Consider the following 22,149-nt stretch of genomic DNA (forward strand, 5'->3'; position numbering starts at 1 on the left):
AAAAGAAGAGAGGGAAGGGAAAAAGAGTAGATTCTCCAGCTGAGTCTGTTTTCTTAAGGGATTTTCCTGAAAGTCCAACCAATGACTTTTGCTTACTTTCTTTTCTAATTTTAACTGGAGGATAATTGCTTTACAATATTGTGTTGGTTTCTGCTGTACAACAATGTGAACCAGCCCTAAGTATTGATCACTTCTGGTTGTAAGGAAGGGTGAGAAATGTAGTCTCCAGCATTTCACTTCTGTAAAAGTAAGGTTCTGTTAGTAGGAAGAAGAAACTGGACACTGGGTAGGCAAGTAGATGTTTTTGTCTCAGAAGGAAAGAAGGTGCAGGGATTTGCAGATGTAGATATATCTTTTCGATGCAAGAGAAGGACACTGAATCTGTTAATGTTGAAGAGATTTGGAATGTCTGTGAATTTCGGTGACAAGTTCATTACTAGAGAAAAGGGATATTTGCAGACAGTCTGAGAAGTATGGGGACGATTTGGAATAGCGCTATGAAAAATGACAAGAACCACATCTTAGTGGACCGGCACGTAAAAGAATGGTGATAAGGGCTTAGCGGGAGCTGGCGATCATTAATTTGTCCTGGTACAGAACTGAATAGCTGTGGGATTTTCAGCTATTCAGTGCTTAACAAATCAGATATAGGAGCATGGCTAAATTCATTTAATGGTGTCTGTGCATTGGATGTGGGGTTGTAGGAGCTAGAAAAAAATCAAGGAAGAGAAAAATTATTTTGGCAGAAACGGACAAAGTAATTCCAAAGGAGGTGTGGGGTTTTTATTCAGGCCTCAAAATGCAGGCAGTAGTCTGCTGAGAAGGGAAGGAACACCAAGCGAAAGAATAGAAACAGAATCAGAGATGGGAATGGACAAGACCTATTGGAGATACAGTAAGTCTATTTGGCTGAGTAGAAGGGTTAATCTAAGGCAGTAATAGAAGGTGGATATTGAAAGAGTACATCTGATAAAGACCGAATAAAGAAGAAATTCTTTTGTCTTGAATTCCAAGCCGTATTTTCCAGGCGATGAGGAACTGTTGAAGGTTATTGTGCAGGAGAGTGACTTAAGAAGACTGATGTGGTGGCGGTGTGCTGTAAGGATGAGGAGAGTGGTTGTGAAAAGAGGTTTAAGAGGCTGGCAAAGGACTCTAACATTCGGGAGATGATGCATGGAAAGGAGGGGACTAAAAGGCAGCCAAAGCAATCTTGAGAAAGAAGAATGGAACGGGAGGAATCAACCTGCCTGACTTCAGGCTCTACTACAAAACCACAGTCATCAAGACAGTATGGTATTGGCACAAAGACAGAAATATAGATCAATGGAACAAAATAGAAAGCCCAGAGATAAATCCACACACATATGGACACCTTATCTTTGACAAAGGAGGCAAGAATATACAATGGAGTAAAGACAATCTCTTTAACAAGTGGTGCTGGGAAAACTGGTCAACCACTTGTTAAAGAATTAAACTAGAACACTTTCTAACACCATACACAAAAATAAACTCAAAATGGATTAAAGATCTAAACATAAGACCAGAAACTATAAAACTCCTAGAGGAAAACATAGGCAAAACACTCTCTGACATAAATCACAGCAGGATCCTCTATGACCCACCTCCCAGAATAATAGAAATAAAAGCAAAAATAAACAAATGGGATCTAATTAAAATTAAAAGCTTCTGCACAACAAAGGAAACTATAAGCAAGGTGAAAAGACAGCCTTCTGAATGAGAGAAAATAATAGCAAATGAAGCAACTGACAAACAACTAATCTCAAAAATATACAAGCAACTCCTGCAGCTCAATTCCAGAAAAATAAACGACCCAATCAAAAAATGGGCCAAAGAACTAAACAGACATTTCTCCAAAGAAGACATACAGATGGCTAACAAACACAAGAAAAGATGCTCAACATCACTCATTATTAGAGAAATGCAAATCAAGACCACAATGAGGTACCATTTCACACCAGTCAGAATGGCAACGATCCCAAAGTCTACAAGCAATAAATGCTGGAGAGGATGTGGAGAAAAGGGAACCCTGTTACACTGTTGGTGGGAATGCAAACCAGTACAGCCACTATGGAGAACAGTGTGGAGATACCTTAAAAAACTGGAAATAGAATTGCCTTATGACCCAGCAATCCCACTGCTGGGCATACACACCAAGGAAACCAGAATTGAAAGAGACACGTGTACCCCAATGTTCATTGCAGCACTGTTTATAATAGCCAGGACATGGAAGCAACCTAGATGTCCATCAGCAGATGAATGGATAAGAAAGCTGTGGTACATATACACAGTGGAGTATTACTCAGCCATTAAAAAGAATACATGTGAATCCGTTCTAATGAGGTGGATGAAACTGGAGCTGATTATCCAGAGTGAAGTAAGCCAGAAAGAAAAACACCAATACAGTATACTAACACATATATATGGAATTTAGAAAGATGGTAACAATAACCCTGTATGCGAGATAGCAAAAGAGACACAGATGTATAGAACAGTCTTTTGGACTCTGTGGGAGAGGGAAAGGATGGGATGATTTGGCAGAATGGCATTGAAACATGTATAATATCATATAAGAAACGAATTGCCTGTCTAGGTTCGATGTAGAATACAGGATGCTTGGGGCTGGTGCACTGGGATGACCCAGAGGGATGATAAGGGGAGGGAGGTGGGAGGGGGTGTTCAGGATTGGGAACACATGTACACCTGTGGCAGATTCACGTTGATGTATGGCAAAACGAATACAGTATTGTAAAGTAAATAAAATCCTAAAAGAAAAACTGAAAAGAAGAAAGTCACTAACGTTCATGCTCCCAGCTCTTTCTACACTCTGTGCTCTCATTTGTGAATACTTGTCAAAGGGTTTGTCTTACCACACTGGGTCCTTCCTCGTCCTTCTTTTCCTTCGTTCCTTCTTTACCCTCCCCTCTCCCCCACCCCTCTTCCCTCCCTTCTCTCCCTCCCTCCCTCTTTCTTCTTTCCTTCCCTCCTTTCTTTCTACAAATACTTACTGAATATTTACTACTTACAAACTGGACATTGTATAAGGCACTGAAGATTCAGAGAAGGAAAGTTTATTCCCTTGGGGAATGCAAACAAGTAAGGAAATCAAGTGGAATTTAATAGGGGATCAAGTAGAAGTGTGTGTGCCAGCTTTTAAGGGCACAGAGAGTAGGGTCCTCTAATCTATTATGGCAGAGAAGATGATACTTAAACTTGCCTGGAAAAATCACCAGGGAAGCAGGTAGAAGAGGGAGCAAAGATGCAGCAGGAAAGAGGACCCTGGGCCTCAGGGGCAGCTGGTGGCTTGGTGAACCTGATCACAGTGTGTCGGAGCAAAGGACCGTGGGGTTCAAGAAAGTACCGGAATCTTGTGTGTCCTGCCAAAGACATTAGATTCTATTCCAAACATGTTTTGGAATAGGATTTTACAAAGAAGAATATTAGCTTTTTAAAGAGTCACTGAAGGGGCTTTCCAGGTGGTTCAGTGGTAAAGAATTTGCCTGCCAAAGCAGGAGACACAGAGACTCAGGAGACGTGTGTTCAATCCCTGGGTCAGGAAGATTCCCCGGAGGAGAAAGTGGGAACCCGCTGCAGTATTCTTGCCTGGAAAATTCCATAGACAGAGGAGTCTGGCGGGCTACAGTCCATGGGGTCACAGAGTCCAACATGACAGCCACAAAGCATGCAGGCAAAGAGTCATTGAAACAAAGGAGTTAAAATTTCAGGGCTGGAGTCAGATTGAGACCAGGCTGTTACTCATGGTTCAGCTATTTGGGGACTGTGTGACCTTGGGCGACTAACTTAACCTCTCTACCTCAGTTCTTCTTCATTAAAAAAAGAAAAGAAAAAAAAAACCAACAAAAACTACCTTCCTCGTAGGTTTTCTTAATCTTTTTTCTGATAGTTAAATGAATCACCATTTGTAATATTCTTAGCACAGTGCCTGGCACTGAGAAAGCCCTCAAAACTGATAGCTACTTTTACTAGTACTCATATCACCTCTGGCATTGTTACTACTACAATAACTGTTCTGGGAGTGGTGTGGAAGATGAGATAAGCTGGAGGAAAGGAGATTTGTCAGGAGGCCTCTGCAATAATCTAGGGAAGAATATTTGTTTTATCCAATACCTAAACGTCATTCAGAAGGAATACAAAATGTAGAATAAATGAAAAGACAGACAAGTAGAATTTAGTGACTGATTAGCTCAAAGAAACCAAGGAAAGAGTAAAAGATGGCCGCAAGGTTTCAAGCTCAGGTGACTGTAGAATTCTGATACTATCTGCACAAGGAAGCTCTTTCTCTTCCCACCTGTTCCCTCGAGTTTCTCAGGCCATTGCTCGCCTGACATCTTTGGATGGCCAGTTCCCTTTTCAGTTTCATTCACTAGGTCGGTGACTGTGCTGTGCGGGTGTGCCACTCTGCCTTTTTCTGGAATACCTTGTCTAAGTCATAATGAAGGTATATTTGAATTTAGAACCTTCAAATTTCTGAAGTCTTATATTCCACTTAGAAATCGGTTTTGAATAAATCTTTCTATGCCTGTGTCCTAAGTCGCTTCAGTTGTGTCTGACTTTCTGTGACCCTATGGACTGTAGCTTGCCAGGCTCTTCTGTCCATGGGATTCTCCAGGAAGAACACTGGAGTGGGTTGCCGTGCCCTCCCCCAGGGGATCTTCCTGACTCCTGGGGACCTGCTTCTCTTACATCTCCCGCACTGGCAGCCAGGTTCTTTACCACTAGCGCCACCTGGGAAGCCCATATCTCTCTGTATATGAGCCCATATATCTCTTTAGTTGCTTCCAAATCTTATTTCATTTTCTAGATCATATGTTTCATCTTCTAGATATTCTAGATCACATAACTATCTCTAGAAAGACTTTAACATCTATGCCTCTGTTTAGAAGCATTAATAGAATTCTGTACTTTTTACAATTTATATTGTGTTTGGAACAAAATTTTATTATGGCTTCTTAATATTATATACTCTTTATTTTCTGTTTTATATTGGAATTATTTTTTTGGTCCCATATCACAAATAAAAAAGCAATCAAACCTGGCTTGGCTTTTGGCTTTTCTCTTTCTCCCAAGTTAGTACTTCTGCACTGACTCTGAGGGCTTGCCTGGTGGCTCAGTGGTAAAGAACCTACCTGCAACGCAGGAGACACGGGTTCGATCCCTAGGTCAGGGAGATCCTCTGGAGTGGGAAATGGCAATCCACTCCAGTATTTTTGCCTGGAAAATTCCATGGACAGACAGCCTGATGGGCTACAGTCCACGCGGTTGCAAAGAGTCGGACACAACTGAGCAACTAAGACACAAACACTTATACACACAATCTGACTCTGAAGACAGTTGGAGAAATCTGGAAGTATGACATGAGATCTTGTTTTAACCAAATGATCTGTTCATCATGAATGCCTGATTTCGATACAAGGAAATAGGAAGGGAGACTAAGGCCACAGTTTTTTGTTTTCTTTTCTTCTTTTTTCCTCTTTTTCTTAAGTTCAGTTATTCTGATTACTAAAAATGCTTTGCTGTTTGACAAAGAACAGAAATTCTGAGTTTGGATGGGGTTCAGGGATCCAGCAACATTCAGAGAAATTGTTTTTAAGAGAGAAACTTTAAAATAAATGCCTTATACACAAATAAGTAACACAGCCTAAACAAGTTGGTAGAGTTCTCTGCTAGTGAAAATGGCCTTGTGTTGATCTGTCTAAACTCTCTGCCTAGGTTTCTTGGGATCCAGGGCACCTATCTGTGAGACAGCTGTCCTGAACTAGGGGAAGTAGAACAAAACTCACTGCCTATTGGAATCTCTGTCCAAGATCTTGGCTTCCTTAGTTTCTGAGTTCCTGCCAATGAAGTTAGCAAGAATTAGTGCAGGCTTAGAGGTCAGAGTTCAACAGCAAGCGCCTCCACACCAGTTCATATGCAACCCTTGTACTCTTTCTGTCGACTTGTCACCTAGTCTGTGTGTGTGTGTGAGTGTGTGTGTGTGTGTGTATGTGTATGTGTGTGCCCCCGTGTTTCAGAAATAGTACACGAAGGATGGGAAATTGTCTCTGTGGGAAAATGTAGTATTTTGGGTTCTCAGCATTTTAGTCATCTGCTCTTGTATTTTTCCAGACTGTGAACTTATTTTGAGGCTATTAAAATCTATTCACGGTGATTTAAAAAAAGGTAGGGACTCAATGACTCTTTCCCAATTGCCGTTTTGTCTAGTAGCAAATACCCAAACGCTTTAATTTTCCTATTTCCCTTAGTGGTGGCAAAACAATCCTACTCATCTTTATGAAAGGACCTATCTCTGCCTTTATTTTCTGTGCTGGTAGATCAGAAAACAGTCCCTGGGCTAGCTTGTCTGTCCAGAAGTAAGGATTTTGGCAGCTGCTTCAAGAATTGGCTCCCTGGTGAGGGCGCTGGTCTCCCTTGGGTGTGGGAGAAGGGAGAGGTAGAGGGGACCGGAATCCCATTAAGATCACAGGCACAAAGGAATCAGGAAGTAAGAAGAAATTATTACAGTCTGTTCATTGCTCAGGATGTTAAAGGCAATAGCCTGGGCTGGTTGGTTAGTCATTAGCAGAAAAGAAAGAGCAGTAAGGGTCAGGACTGGTCAAACCTCTGAGACAGACTTGAGGCCGGGAGAGCGCTGCTGGCAAAGGCAAGATGTGGAGACAGACTTACTTGGAGTTCACCTGCTTCTCTTGGTAACTTTTTCCTGGGACAAGAACCAAGATGCCTCTTTTCTGTTCTCAGGCGTTTGTCTAAATAAAGCGTTCTCAAATTTCTTTTTGTGGTGGGAATCCTGAGAAACCTTCCCACCGATCAGCTGCCCACTTTCCACCTGGTTTTGCCTTGGAGCTGGTGAGTCTCTGCAAGCAGGTTGGCCGGACAGCTGTGAACGGGGCTTTGTACACTCTCCCAGAGCCGGCAGGACTGGTGCGGATTGCAGAGTTTCTGGGTGGAGGAAGAGAAAGTGGATCTGCAGAGAGTGAGGGGAGAGGGAGAAGGCCCTCTCCCCCACTCCCGCCGGGGGCGCCATGGGTAACCTCTGCCTGAGGCTCCGGACCTACCTGGATCGCTGTCCCCACTGCTGGTGGTCTGAGGAGGCGGACAAGCCCGGGGTGATTCAGAACCCATGGGCTGACTGCCCTCCTGAGCCTCCCCGGCCGCCGGCTCCAGAGCCCGAGAGAAGCCAGGGCCAGTTCTTTGTGGCTCTATTTGATTACCAGGCTCGGACAGCCGAGGACCTGAGCTTCCACGCGGGTGACAAGCTCCAAGTCCTAGACAAGTCCCACGAGGGCTGGTGGCTGGCCAGGCACTTGGAGAAAAGGGCCGACAGCGCCGGCCAGCAGCTGCAGGGCTACATTCCTTCTAACTACGTGGCTGAAGACAGGAGCCTCCAGGCAGAGCCGTGAGTATCACACACACTATTTCTCAACTCTCTGAGGGCGGGTAATGGGTTTTTCTTTCTTACCTAGCTGCAAACCCATTAATTTTCAAAGAGCTACTTAGAAAGTTATGAGGAAGTACTGGAAAGATCCTTCTAATTGAAACCCACCTCCCCTGAGAGGTGAGAGTGAAACTGGAAGGTAATTGTTGAAGTGACTTCCGTTACAGTGGCATACTCCACCTGTCCTAGGGGCAGTTTCATCAACGTAAACAAATGGTGTATTTAATACTCTCTCTTTTCTTTGGCTGTAAAAGAAGTCAGGGCTTCCCTGGTGGCTCAGATGGTAAAGAATATGCCTGCAACAATGCAGGAAACCCGGGCTTGATTCCTGGTTGGGGAAGATCCTGTGGAGAAGAGGATGGCAACCCACTCCAGTATTCTTGCCTGGAAAACCCCATGGACAGAGGAGCCTGGCAGGCTACAGTTCATGGGGTCACAAAGAGTCGGATACAGCTGAGTAACTAAGCACAAAAGAAGTCATGCCTCACATTACCATAGAACTGGGTTTCTTTAGCAGGTGGCTCAGTCGGTTAAGAAACTGCCTGCAATGCAGGAGACCCGGGTTCGATTCTTGGGTTGGGAAGATCCCCTGGAGAAGGGAATGGCTACCCACTCCAGTATTCTTGCCTGGAGAATCCCATGGACGGAGGAGCCTGGTGGGCTACAGTCCATGGGGTCGCAAGAGTCGGACACGACTTAGTGACTCAACCACCAGCAGCAGCAGCAGCTGTATCATAGGTCTCCCTTAAACCACACTTTCAAACCTAAAGTCCAGCTCTCTCTTTTTCTAAACTTCTGAAGCATCAACTCCAGTCCTGATAGACACACAAAGGCTAACGAACGAATTAATAGAAGGTCACATTTAGAAGATGTCACCTTTTCCTAGTAAAATCATGACTGGATAGTCTTCTTTGAATCCCATTTGGTTTTTATTATAATTAGAAATTAGCCAGCTACAGATATTCAAGAGGTTTTAACAAGGAAAATAATGACGTTATTTCTCCAGAGAAGGGGATAGGCTTTACCCTGATATTTGATAAATCCTATGACTGATAGTGGAACCAAGGAAGAAAATTTTATGTACTTAGGCACTTATCCATCCATCTGTGCACCTATCCATCCATCCATGCAAGTGGCAGGTGGAGTAGTGGCATGGGGAGTTGGGGGAAGGGCAAGGTTATGCTAGTGGTGGTTTGAATATAAAATAGACAGGGCAAGGTCTTGACAATGGATACTTGGGGTGTGGTGAGCTGAGAAGCAGGCTCTGACTGTTACTTGCCCAAACTGTTTCCACCTCGTTCCAATGAAACCCAAGACTGGGAATGTTTCTCAGGACTCATTTTATAGAGTGTATTCTTAGTAGAGGCTCTTTTGATGTGAACTGCAGCATTTTTCACCGGCCTGGGGAAAAATATTGTAGAAAGAGCTATGGTGCATTGTTGCTGCTTTCTAAACTCAAATTCAAATAAAGAGAGGGTTAGGGGACTTTGAGATTTTTTTCCAACATCAGGGGTCTATGAATGTTAAGAAGCGCCTTATTTTAAACCTAAATAGAAATGAATTGAAATCTAGACTTCTGACAAATGGAACTGATGTGTTCTCAGATCAGAAAATCACCTGTATGAACATTTATTTCTGTGATAATCTATATGAAATGTCTTTATTCACTGAGTGCTTAGTTATATGCATTTATAATATGATTTTTTCTACTACATGATTTCCATGTAAGGTATGGTATTATATATGTTTTATATTCAGTGTAACATAATATTAATGCTAGTGCTTTGAATTCATAATATACTAGTTTTTATATATTCAATTCATTTAACTGCTTAGGGCTCCGTTTCCTCATCTGTAAGTTCTCTGGGGTCTCCTAGACCTCTAGATTTCTCTATTATATAGGAACATGATCTCTTATGTTTCAAATGTAGTGGTTCAACTACATTCATACTTGACAGAACAATAAATGCTGAAGACAGCAAGTGAATTGAAACAAGCATTTCAAAAGCAATAATGTTTTGGGTAACAGGATCAAACACAGCACCCTTACTTCTTTAGATTCTTATTGCCTAACAAATTAAGACAGTTACATTATCATGGCTTTCGATTCTCAGGGGTTGTCTGTTGCCAAGAATACTTTTTTCCCTCTGTACGTAACTCCTGACCTTTCCTCTTGGAATTAGTTCTCAGCAGAGTTCCCATGTGTTACTACCATCCTGGATCTTTGTGGTAGGATTTTCTTGTGATCTTCACATCCACCGGCATAAAAACCTGATGCCCAAGAATAGAGACGCAGATGTAGAGAACGAAACTGTGGACACAGGGGCAGAAAGAGGGTGGGACAAACTGAGAGAGTAACATCGACATATATACACTACCATGTGTAAAGTAGATAGCTAGCAGGAAGCTGCTGTGTAGCACAGGGAGTTCAGCTTGGTGCTCTGTGATGACCTAGAGGGGTGGGATGAGAGTGGGTGTGTGGGAGGGAGGCTGAAGAGGGAGGAGATACATGTATACATATAGCTGATTTACATTGCCATATAGCAGAAACTAACACAACGTTGCAAAGCAATTATACTCCAGTTAGAAAATAATTGAAAAAAAAACAAACAAACAACCTTTGATGCTCAGATACTGCTCCCATGCCTCCTGGTCAGCATGAGCCACTTGTTTCCTTTTAAGTGTACACCATGACTTTCACGTATTAGCAACTTTCACCAGGTTGCTAATAAGGTTCTTGCAACCAAACAGCTAAATTGCTTCAATGCTTTTTATGCAGGTGGCTGTAGCTCTAGAATTTCACCCCATTTCAAGTAGAAGCAATTTTAACTTAGTTTTCTAAGTGAAGGTATCCAAGTGACCCACAGTGCCTTAATACCCTGGGGAATTATTATTTTTTAAAAAAGCTTATTTTAATAACTTTTTTATGTGAGTTTTTAAACTTGTATTCCTTATGAATAAATAAATAAACTTTCTCTTTTTCCTATGAATTCTATGAAAGTTAATGTTTATTTTACAAGGAGCTCAGTATATAGTATTAAGTAAAGATTATTATCTTCACATGTGTGAGATGAGAGGCAGTGGGAAATCAATGAAATTTATCATCCAGTTCCTTTTTAGACTGGTTTAGTGCAATGCATTTTAGTATTTATTGTTAATGTCTTTATCCTTGACTTGCATTAATAAGAAGACAGTGCAAATACTTTTGGAGTAATCAGTGGCAGGGCATGTCAGTTAAGTTTCAGTGTTGGTTTGTTCCTTTGTTTAACGTTAGGAAATAAAGATGTTAGAAAAAGAACTAGACTATTATTAAAAGACAAACTAATATAATAATTGATTACTAAATTCCATCTAGAAATGCTTTACCTTTTCTGAATACTTTACATTAAATGATACAATAAATTCATTCTTAATGATTTATTTTGTTTCTAGGAAGAATCACTGTTTTATCTTCAATTTTAATTCCTAGACCCTTTCATAGATGAGTGTTTTTCTTCCACATCTTCAACATGGAATCCCTCAAAAATCTTACTCTTAGGCTCTGATTCCTCAGAACTCACTGCACCCTTTTAAAATTCAATGTTCTTAGAGATATACTTAAAGTTCTCTCAGAAAATAATGGTATGGAAATTACCTATGAATCTTGAAGCCAAGAACAATGGCTTTAAATTCTATTGCTAAAAAAGATTCAAGTGATGAAATATATTGATGAAAAGCAAAAAGATCAGTAGTTGTATAATTTCTGCAAAGCATCATTCATCTATGAAGAGTTTAAAAGTTGTTTCCCTAATTGTTTCTGTGCTTTTGGTGGTTCCCACCTTTGACGTTAAACTGGACTAGACTCAGAAGTACTTTGTGAAAAGATTTTTCTACTTTTATTGCCATGTAAAGGTAGATTGGGCTCCCTTCATGGCTCAGTGGTAAAGACTCTTCCTGCAGTGCAGGAGATGGGTTTGATTCCTGGGTTGGAAAGATCCCCTGGAGAAGGAAATGGCAACCTAAACCAGTATTCTTGCCTGGGAAATCCCATGGGCAGAGGTGCCTGGTGGGCTACAGTCCGTGGGGTTGCAAAAGAGTTGGATATCGACTTAAGGACCAAACAATAACAACAAAAGGTATATTGTTTACAGTTCCTCTCCTATTCACCATGATATAGGCGGCCTTGAAAAAGAGCACAAGAATGAATATTTGTAACTTGTAAATGTATTGTTAGTTTATGCTTGTCAGATAAAAGTGTTAGAATTTTATAAAGTTTTAAGATAATAGAATTTCTATTTGTTTAAGGAATATTTTTCTAATCATGCTCCTCTTTAATGTGTCAGACTAAAATTCTGTCAAGATTTTATCTAACTTAAAGTCATTGTTAAGGTCTGAAGAAAGTCATTGCTAAGTCATTGCTAAGGCTTGAAGAAAGTAGCATGGGGATATAAACTAGTATATGCTCAGAAAGAGAATTCTCTTACACCACTATCTAAAAATACAATTGCAACTTTGCTACTTGGTTATTTGAATACTTTTGAATTTAATAATAATTATCCAATATAAGTTGTACACAATGTTCCTAGTCGTTTTCAGCCTAGATGTCAGTAGATGTCTTTCTCTGCTAGAATATGAAGCCTGCATTTGAATCTTAAAGAGAGAGGAACAATGTGTTTTAAAATTATTTACCATCAATAAATAAATAAAGAAAAAAGGCATCAGGATATTCACAAATCAATCTAACATATCTACTTTGAGTAGCTGAAGTCATTAGAAAATCACCGATGGGAAAGCAGTCGCATAAATATTCTTAATCCACATCATTTATTTCTTTTCCTTTGTTCTAGTTTTCAGGGAAGACTAAACGCACATAGGTAGAATTGGAAAATAACATATTTTCAATTTCTATCCTTGAAGACAAAGTATTCTTAGATCTATATTTTAAAAAACTAAGTAAAATGTTTATTTTTATATAAAAGTAAAATGCATTATAAGAATACATGTGGCTATTTATCAAATTAAATGTTTTGGATAATCTCAAGATAAGAATTTTCAGACAAATAATTTAAATCAACAAAAGCATACTTCTATGCTGAGATTAGCTGGAAAACTCTGTAATTAAATGACTGCATTTCTTATAAAATTATGATATAATCTTATTTTTTTATCCTTTGATATAAAATAACAGTGTGATAAATTTATTGCTCAAATACTTTGTAAGAAATTAAGACCCAGCAAAGCCAGAAATATATAAATAAAATTTTTAAAAAGCAGTAAAATAAGTACTTTTAAAATTTATTTAAAAATTACATTTCAGGTATAGTATTACATGATTTTTCATATTAATATAATTGTACTACATTTATGTTTATATAACTGTGTTCATGTCCATTATTTAATGCATTATATATAATTTTCATCATTTTTAAGAAAAATGATAATTAACTGCTACATTAAATACATTTTATAAGAACAATGGCAAAAATCACAGAAATGAGGAAAAGAGAAATCAACAGAACTTCATTAAAATCACAGTAAAAGTATAAGTATAATTAATAACTTAAAAATAGTTGATTAATAGCAGTAAAACATGATTACAGGCATCTCAAAATATTATTCCTTTGAGGAGCAATGAAGTACCATAGTATGGAATTATTAAAATAAGTCAGGAGTCAGTCATTTAATTGGTAAACTTAATTTGGAAGTTTCAGCTGCAATATGCCATTCAGAACCACTCTCTCTTAATAAAAGTATGTGTTATTTTTTCCTTCTCAAGTTTTCAACAATTTTTAGTGAGGAAAACCATTATATGTGCATGGAATAGTAATAACTCATACACTACTGTGCTTCAGTCCTAAAGATTAGAACTTAAATTCTAGCTTGATTGAATTCATTCTTTGAAAAAAGAAAGATTCTATTGGGTTTTTTTTTTTTTTTCAAACTGGTTTGATTTTGTTCAAGTGAATTTATTTAAAGGTTTGGTTTGTCTCTGTAAATAGATCCTAGTATTACTTTGTCAAGCATTTCACCAAACTGACATGAAAGTAGATACAACCTTCTATAGTAAAGTAGGGCCGTTGTTAAGCAAACACTGTGTCCTATGGACTAGGTTCTGAGGCTTCCCAAAGAGAAGCAAACAAGACTTTGCCTCAACTAAGTGTCTGATTTTCAGCTCAGAAAACTTTGTATTTCACAACTACCTATACCACAGTGAGAATCTATACAGTAAATAAAAATCAGAGACATTTTTTAGTTCTTCTGGTGGATATTTTAACTTGGTCCATATGTTAATGGTATAGAATTTTGATTGAGGTATAATGCTGATTACCCTTTTTGATCTGGCCGGTGGTGTGCTTAAAAACCAGGCTATGGGTCCCAAAGATCTGAATTTGAATCTGGCTTTGTCATGACCAAGCCATGTGACTTTGAGCAACTTACAGTACATAGGAATAAAAATAACCCCTATCTCATTGGATCAACATGTGACATAAATTAATTAGGTTGTTGTGCAGAAAGCATGCACCATAGAGAACCTGACACACAGTCAGGGCTTAAGAAATGTTATCTGTTATTTAGCTGGCCAGCTCTTCCTTTACTTCTGCCTAAATGGATAACACTTTGCACACCCCACTCCAGCCTCCACCCACAATATTCTTTCCCTATAACAGCATCCACATGATGAGCATCTTTCCATCTTTCTTCCATACTCTCCTTTCCCTGTGGTCTTGAGATTCCTGTGTGTGCGTGCTCAGTTGCTCAGTCATGTCCGACTCTTTTTGACTCCACGGACTGTGGCCTGTCAGGCTCCTCTGTCCAACGGATTTTCCGGGCAAGAATACTGGAGTGGGTTGCCATTTCCTTCTGCAGGGGATCTTCCCAACTTATGGACTGAACCTGCATCTTTTACATCGTCTGCCTTCTTTACCCGTGCGCCACCTGGGAAACCCCAGGAGTGGGTTATTGCGCTTGCAAACTCTCCCTCTTTTTTTTTTCCTGACCAATTCTCATTCATCCCTCAGGTCTTACCTTGTTTGTTCCTCTCTCCCTGAAGGCTTGGTCTTCCTGCTCAGAGCCTTTATCAGCTTTCATTATTGTTATTTTCTCTAAGGCTCTAAGCTCTGTTTGTGGGAGGTGGGGAGATGAGCTATTGCCTTGGGCTCCGAAACTTCATGTAGTGCCTGTGCATAATAAACACTCATAAATATTGGTTGAGTAAATGAATAATTAAATAGTGATTGCTTATCTATAAATCTCAAGTCTTTTATTGAAATAAGAAGCAGCTGTCTTATGGAAATAAGAATCACGTCTTTTCTTTGACTTTTTCTCTCTGAGTTGCTTTTTTTTAACCTACCAAGAAAATCTACTGAGTTTCCTCATTTTAGGGATAGGCCATTTTGCATTTTTTTCTCAATGAATTTTCCATGCCTTAATTTCTGGTTATACTCTTAGTCATTAATAGCATAATTTCCAGACTTCTAGAAATTCGTGGCTTCATTCGGTCCCTAAGGGAAAAATATTTAGGGGGTTATAGACTGATTTGAATATTCTTTGTAATGTAGAATGAATACCTAAATGGTATGTATATATGTTGTTTTTAGATATCATTTCAGTGAGATTTACAATCAGTTCTTGGTTTGGTATTCATTGCGACTAAACTGAACTGAACTGAAACTATACTGTGGTTAATTTAAAGTAATCACTGGCCTGAGCTTTTAATGGATGGAAAAGCAAAACCCAATTTACAAAATTAATGTTGTGGGACCAGAGTTATAATTTCAGTTTTTATGCTGAACATATACAACTTCAAATTATTATGTGTATGAAATATTTTTCAGTTTGTGCATGCTGAAAGTTTGACGTCTTTTTTTTTTTTACTGAATATTAGGATTGTCACTATTACCTTCTAAAACATTACCAAACAAAATAATTACATCTTTTTTTTACTAGCTTTCTTGCTAATTAGCTGTTAATTTCTCTGCAGCATTCTCTGACTCCCAGTCCTTAGCACATCGTAGCACTGGAAGGACTTTCTGGGGAAGGTAGTTGTGCAGATTAATTGCAGCTTGAATAATATTTCAGACATCCTAAGGCTATTTTCCTGAAGACTGCAACTTCAGCAGTTAGTCTATGTGGATGTTTCTTTGAAGATGAACATAACAGAAGAATTTTTCTAAAATGCACAGATTCAAACATAGAACATATGATCTGTATTACCCAAATTATTGCTCATTTGGTGAATTTCAGATACTACAATAAACTACCCTTGTGTAATATCTTTGTCATGTCACTTTTTCCCACAAAGTTTTTCAGTGAGATTTTTTTCCTATTTAAAAACTGCACTAACTTTAGTGTTAGCCTTTAATTTTTTTTCATGTTTTCTTTTTTATTTATATGACATTATTTTATACAGACTTTAAGTTCAGAATAAATTTCTCAATTAGAGTTTTTATCCATTAATTTTGTGCCTTCTTAAGGGTAAAATGAAAATACAATTCAAGAAATATTATTGCTGAGAACTTTTGAACTTTATGAAAAGTGAAAGTGTTAGTTGCTCAGTTATATCTGACTTTGCCACCCATAGACTGTAGCCTGCCAGGATCCTCTGTCCATGGAATTTTCCAGGCGAGAATATTGGAGTGGGCAGTCATTCCCTTCTCCAGGGGCTCCTCTTGACCCAGGGATTGAATCTGGGTCTCCATGGCAGGCGGATTTTTTTTTTTTTTTTTTACCACTGAACCACTAAGGAAACCCTTGAACTTTATATTGGTTTCTAATGTGAAGAACATTTAGAATCTTATTTTAAAATAAATCTTTCCACTAACACAAATGTTGCATAACACACTGGCAGTTGATTTGGATGACTCAGGAAAATCTTATATGTGTGCTCAGTTGCTTAGTCATGTTGGACTCTTTATGACCCCATAGACTATAGCCTGACAGGCTCCTCTGTCCATGGAATTCTTCAGGCAAGAGTATTAGAGTGGGTTGCCATTTCCGTCTCTAGGGGATCTTCCCAATCCAGGGATCAAACCCAGTCTCTTGTGTCTCCTGCACTGACAGGTGGATTCTTTTTCTTTACCACTAACGTCACCTGGGAAGCCTATATAGTTCCAGTGAAAGGCCAGTAATTCGATAGACTAAAGTCACTCCAGTATCACATATATCTTTTAGCCATTTCTGAAAATTAGTTACAACATACCAAGATTCCCATAAGGGACACTACTGCAAGCTCCAGAATTGTGCTCCTTGCAAAGTTGCTGCCAGAACGTCGTCTCTGGAGGTGCCTGGGTTATTTCTGTGAAGTTGGACTCAGGATATTTTCTGCAGATCTTTTCAGCATTTCTAGTCATTGAAGAAGATAGAGTCTACCAGATTCATGTATCCATTGAATACACTTTTTTGTGTATATTTACCATGTTAAAGGCATTGTTTTTTGAGATAACAAAATGAATAAGACAGTGCTTTTTCTCCAGATAATTTTACAGTTTCTGGAGGTAAGACTATTAAACCAAGAATGTATGTCAATGCCTATTAGACAAAGACTACCAAGAACATACCTATAGTAGTTTATTATTCATTACAAGGAAAGAGACGCAACCCATGGACAAGAGTGGAGCATCTCAGTAGGAGTATTAGAACACACGAGAGGATTTGGGGCATTGACTTTGGGGAGAGTTTAGGAAGCAAGACTGCTCTGGATGGATTACTGTCAGGAAGCAGGGTAACTGTATGATTTTGCATCTTAGTTAATCTTCTTGAGAAAGAGGGAAGACTAGATCAAGATTAAAGTTATGGTTGGTAAAGAAAGGGCAGTCACTTATGTTAACCAAGATAGGTGGATGCTTGGTCATTTCTGTGCTCGGACAATGTCCATTTTTCTGGTGACTGTTCAGATATGGTTAAGAGTGAGCTGATCTTGTTTTTGCCTTGATCCGTCATGGTCACAGAGTGGCCTTGTCTGCTGTTGGTGTTTATATTCAACAGGAGAACTCCCAGGCCTAGTCTGAAGTGTCAGGCAAACTCTTGGGTGCCAGGGCTGCTTTTCTCTCTCAGCCAGCATAGGGCAGATGCTGATAAATGCCAGACAGTAGCACAACTGTCTGTCACATAGCTTGCACTTCAAAATAGTATTTTAAAGGATGTTGAGGAAACAAATACACGGGTGAATATGTGCAGAGATAGAAAAGATAAATTCTGGTTTTGGGAAAATCACACCTTTCTTCCAGGGTTCCGCTCTCATGACCCCCTCCCAAGAGTCTTTTTCTAACCTTTATAGAAATAATTCGTAGTTTGTTTTCCCCATAATCTCGTATAACTTGTTAGTAGAACAATAATAAATAATGTGCACGCTAAGTCTCTTCAGTTGTGTCTAACTCTTTGTGACCCTACGGACTGTAGTGCCCACACACGCTTCTGTCCATGGGATTCTCCAGGCAAGAATAACAAAGTGGGTTGCCATGCCCGCCTCCAGAATAATAATTAATAACTGATATTTATTGAGACTTTATCATTATGCTACTCAAAAAATACAAAATAATTGTACTTGTATTACCTTATATATTACAATCTGCTGAGGTAGCTACTTTCCCTGGTGGTTCAGAAGGTAAAGAATCTGCCTCAATGCAGGAGACCTGGGTTTGATCCCTGGGTCGGGAAGATCCCTTGGGGAAGGGAATGGCAAACCACTCCAGTATTCCTGCCTGGAGAATTCCATGGACAGAGGAGGCCAGCCAGGTATAGTTCATGGCATCGTAAAGAATCGGACACAACAGAGTGACTAGCACTACACTTCACAGATGAAGAAATTGAAGCTAGGAGAATTTAAGCAAACTGCTCAAAGCCCACTTCAGTACTCTTGCCTGGAAACTCCCATGGATGGAGGAGCCTGGTAGGCTGCAGTCCATGGGATCGCGAAGAGTCAGACACAACTGAGCGACTTCACTTTCACTTTTCACTTTCATGCATTGGAGAAGGAAATGGCAACCCACTCCAGCGTTCTTGCCTGGAGAATCCCAAGGATGGAGGAGCCTGGTGGGCTGCTGTCTATGGGGTCGTCTACTCTGTAGTCGGACATGACTGAAGCAACTTAGCAGCAGCAGCAGCAGCTCAAAGCTACACAGCTAATAAATGATGAAACTGAGGTTTACCTGCCTCCATCCTGCCTCTGGACTCTCTACTTTTATCATATGATGGCTAGTTGCATAACATCTGTCTTTCACATGAGACTGTGAAGTCTTCAGTTCAGTTCAGTTGCTCAGTCGTGTCCAACTCTTTGCGACCTCATGAATTGCAGCACGCCAGGCCTCACTGTCCATCACCAGCTCCCGGAGTTCACTCAGACTCACGTCCATCGAGTCAGTGATGCCACCCAACCATCTCATTCTTTGTCATCCCCTTTTCCTCCTGCCCCCTATCCCTCCCAGCATCAGAGTCTTTTCCAATGAGTCAACTCTTCACATGAGGTGGCCAAAGTACTGGAGTTTCAGCTTTAGCATCATTCCTTCCAAAGAAATCCCAGGGCTGATCTCCTTCAGAATGGACTGGTTGGATCTCCTTGCAGTCCAAGGGACTCTCAAGAGTCTTCTCCAACACCACAGTTCAAAAGCATCAATTCTTCGGCGCTCAGCCTTCTTCATAGTCCAACTCTCACATCCATACATGACCACAGGAAAAACCATAGCCTTGACTAGACGGACCTTAGTCGGCAAAGTAATGTCTCTGCTTTTGAATATGCTATCTAGGTTGGTCATAACTTTTCTTCCAAGGAGTAAGCATCTTTTAATTTCATGGCTGCAGTCACCATCTGCAGTGATTTTGGAGCCCAGAAAAATAAAGTCTGACACTGTTTCCACTGTTTCCCCATCTATTTCCCATGAAGTGATGGGACCAGATGCCATGATCTTTGTATTCTTAGAGGGCAGGAAACTTACATTTCCTGCATCATGACTGGAAAACTGTTTAAGACAATGTCTGTGCTCCAGACAATTTGTAATCCCAGGAAGTGAGACTCTCTACTGTGTCCTGAAATTGTAAATTCCCTGTAGTAGAAGCACTGTCTGATTTAATTTTACTCAATGCTTATCCATGTGACAATTCAGTACAAATTGTTGAACATGGGGGAAAAGAAGTAAAAGTATATTCAGGGAATGGGAAGTTGTATAATTTAACTGAAGTATTTATGGAGAGAGCTATGAGAAATAAATCTGGAAAAAGAGGTTGGGACAAGGTTTTGGAAAAGATCATGTGTGCCAGGTTAAAGACTTTGGGTTTTGTCTGATAAACAGATGGAAAGTCATGCTTTAAAAAGACAGTGATGATGTGGAAATAAAATGGAGAAGAGACAGGCGAGGTGGTGATAGAGAAGCTGTACCCAATGTTTCCAGCATGAGTTTATCAGGGTTTAATTTCTAATTGTGGTACTGTTAAAAAAGGAAGAGTAGGAATATAGGAATTTCATGAATGAAAAATCAAGAGGACTTAGGGGAAGAGAAATAATTAACATTTTTAAGTATCTTTGATGTACTGAACACACAAAACTGTATACATGCACTAATTTAATCTTTGTAATAGTCTGCAAGGCAAATTTTCTTATCACTGTTTTTAGGACAAGAAAACTGAAACTCAGATTTAAATAAATGCAAGAGCATTCTTATCTGGTAAATACTAGAGGCAAAACTAATTAGAAGAAAAAGAGAGAGGATTTAAAAATATGTTTTTGAGACCATGTGAAATATTTAGAGAAATATACATTTCATAAAGTCCTCTTTTTATTGGGGGCATGGTTGAAACAGAAAGAAAGACAATACATTCACTTTTAAGAATGTTGAATGTGAGGTACTAATGAGTCATCTCAGTGAAAATGTCCAGGAGAAATGCAGAAATACAAAAATATGGGCAAAAAGAGGTCTATTTTTATAAAGATAGATATTTGAAGGCATTCACTCCGAGGTGTTATAGATGTTACAGGAATATGAGAACTACAGGCATTGTAGATTTCAGAACTATAGTGTGAGAGGCTAAGAAACAGGAGAAGGAGTCAAAGATTAACTCTTTAGAAATGCCCATAGTTTAGGTGAGTAGACGTGGTGAGTAGATTGTAATAATAACTCTGTTGTTCACACCTCCTTGTTACACACTCTTGGGTAATCTCCTCCCATACAAATTCTCAGTTGGCCAAGAAACTTGCTTTGTCCAGCGGAACAATTATAAACGTGACAAAAATAGAGATCGAAAAGGGCTTACACATTGGGGCTTGCTTTCTTATTGTCCTTGGAGTTCTGCAACTACTATGAGAAAGCTCAAGCAACCTCCTGGAGGATGGAAGACTATGTGAAGAGAGGCACTGTTTGCTCCAGGTGACTCACGAGCTGAGTGGAGACTCATGATCAAGCCCAGCTAAGATCAGTTGAACTCCAAATTGGTCACTTTTAGATTCCTGAGTTAACCAAATATAGTCAGGTCTTCATATCTGTAGATTCTATATTTGTGTATTGGGGTCGCAAAGAGTTGGACACGACTGAGCAACTGAACTGAACTGAACTGATTCAACTAAATATGATAGAAAATATTTGGAAAAAAAGTTCCAAAAAACAAAACTTGAATTTGTCACATGTTGGCAACAGTTTACATAACCTTTATGTTGTATTAGGTATTATAAACAATCCAGAGATGATTTAAAGTATCTCTAAAGGATATGTGTAGATTGTATGCAAATAATATATGATTTTATAAATATGGGGGACTTGAGCATCCACAGATATTGGTATTCTGGAACCAACTCTCTCCGATAAGGAGGGAAGACTAGCTGTTAGCAAAACCTAACTGAGAAAGGGAAGAAGAGTTCCTGAAGGAAACTGAAGAATTCAAAAAGTAGAAGAAAAACAAACAGCATCTTATCAAAATAAGAAAATGGAATGTCAAGAGGGAGGTTTTGGGTCAAATGCTAAACGAAGGTCAGAGTAATGAGGAAGAAGTAAAGATCATTAGATTTACTGGAAGATTACTGGTGACACTAAAAAGCAGTTTTATCATGTAATTATGGATGATATCATGCAGTGAAGAGTGTAAGCGAGTTATAACAAGGAACTTCATGTTCTGACTGGGCCTCTGCACTGGGAGGCGTAGGCTGGGTTGAGCCGTAGAGGTTTTGTATGATAGGGCTCTACTCATGGGACTTGGGTCCATCCTGAGAATCAGAGCTGAGGAAAGACAAAATCAAAAAAAGCAGTGGAACTTAGCTGCCTCCATCTCTGAGCAGAGTATTCAGGGTCTTAAGGACTATGTTTGATTGGGATTTTCCAAAAGTTTCACCCTCTTTAGGGCATCAGAGTTGGCGGCTTTGCAACATCCTTCTGTGAGTTAGATATTTGGATTTGGAAGTTAAGGCAGAATGAGGATAAATAAAAGGTTCAGCCTTAGTGCAGTTTGGGCTTCCCAAAACTGTTGGAGAAATTAAAGAATTTTCTCTTGGGTGCTATACTCTCAAGTTTTAGGGTCATGTAGAAAGACTGAGCTTAGTTCAAGGTCTTAAAGTAGAAGCAGCAAATATGTAAATAACTTTTAAAGAAGTTTGTCTGTGAAGGAAAAGAAGCATATAGGAAAATAGAGATGGTCCCTAACTTTTCAATGGTTTGACTTACGACTTTTCAACTTTATGATGGTGTGAAACCAATCTGCATTTGGCAGAAATCATAACTTGA

The 22,149-nt window shown here is 39.4% G+C and overlaps 1 protein-coding gene across 1 annotated transcript in view; it reads left to right on the plus strand.

Moving 5' to 3' along the window:
* Nucleotides 1-6,511: 6,511 nt before the first annotated feature.
* The window catches only part of FRK (fyn related Src family tyrosine kinase), a 101,216-nt gene continuing 85,578 nt past the window's right edge, over nucleotides 6,512-22,149 (plus strand). The window contains exon 1 of the mRNA XM_040238459.1: nucleotides 6,512-7,432. Coding sequence (XP_040094393.1) covers nucleotides 7,059-7,432 — 374 coding nt within the window. The 5' untranslated portion in view covers nucleotides 6,512-7,058. The remainder of the gene's footprint in view (nucleotides 7,433-22,149) is intronic.

Source organism: Oryx dammah, unplaced genomic scaffold, assembly GCF_014754425.2.
Source record: "Oryx dammah isolate SB20612 unplaced genomic scaffold, SCBI_Odam_1.1 HiC_scaffold_4, whole genome shotgun sequence".
Lineage (NCBI taxonomy): Eukaryota > Metazoa > Chordata > Mammalia > Artiodactyla > Bovidae > Oryx > Oryx dammah.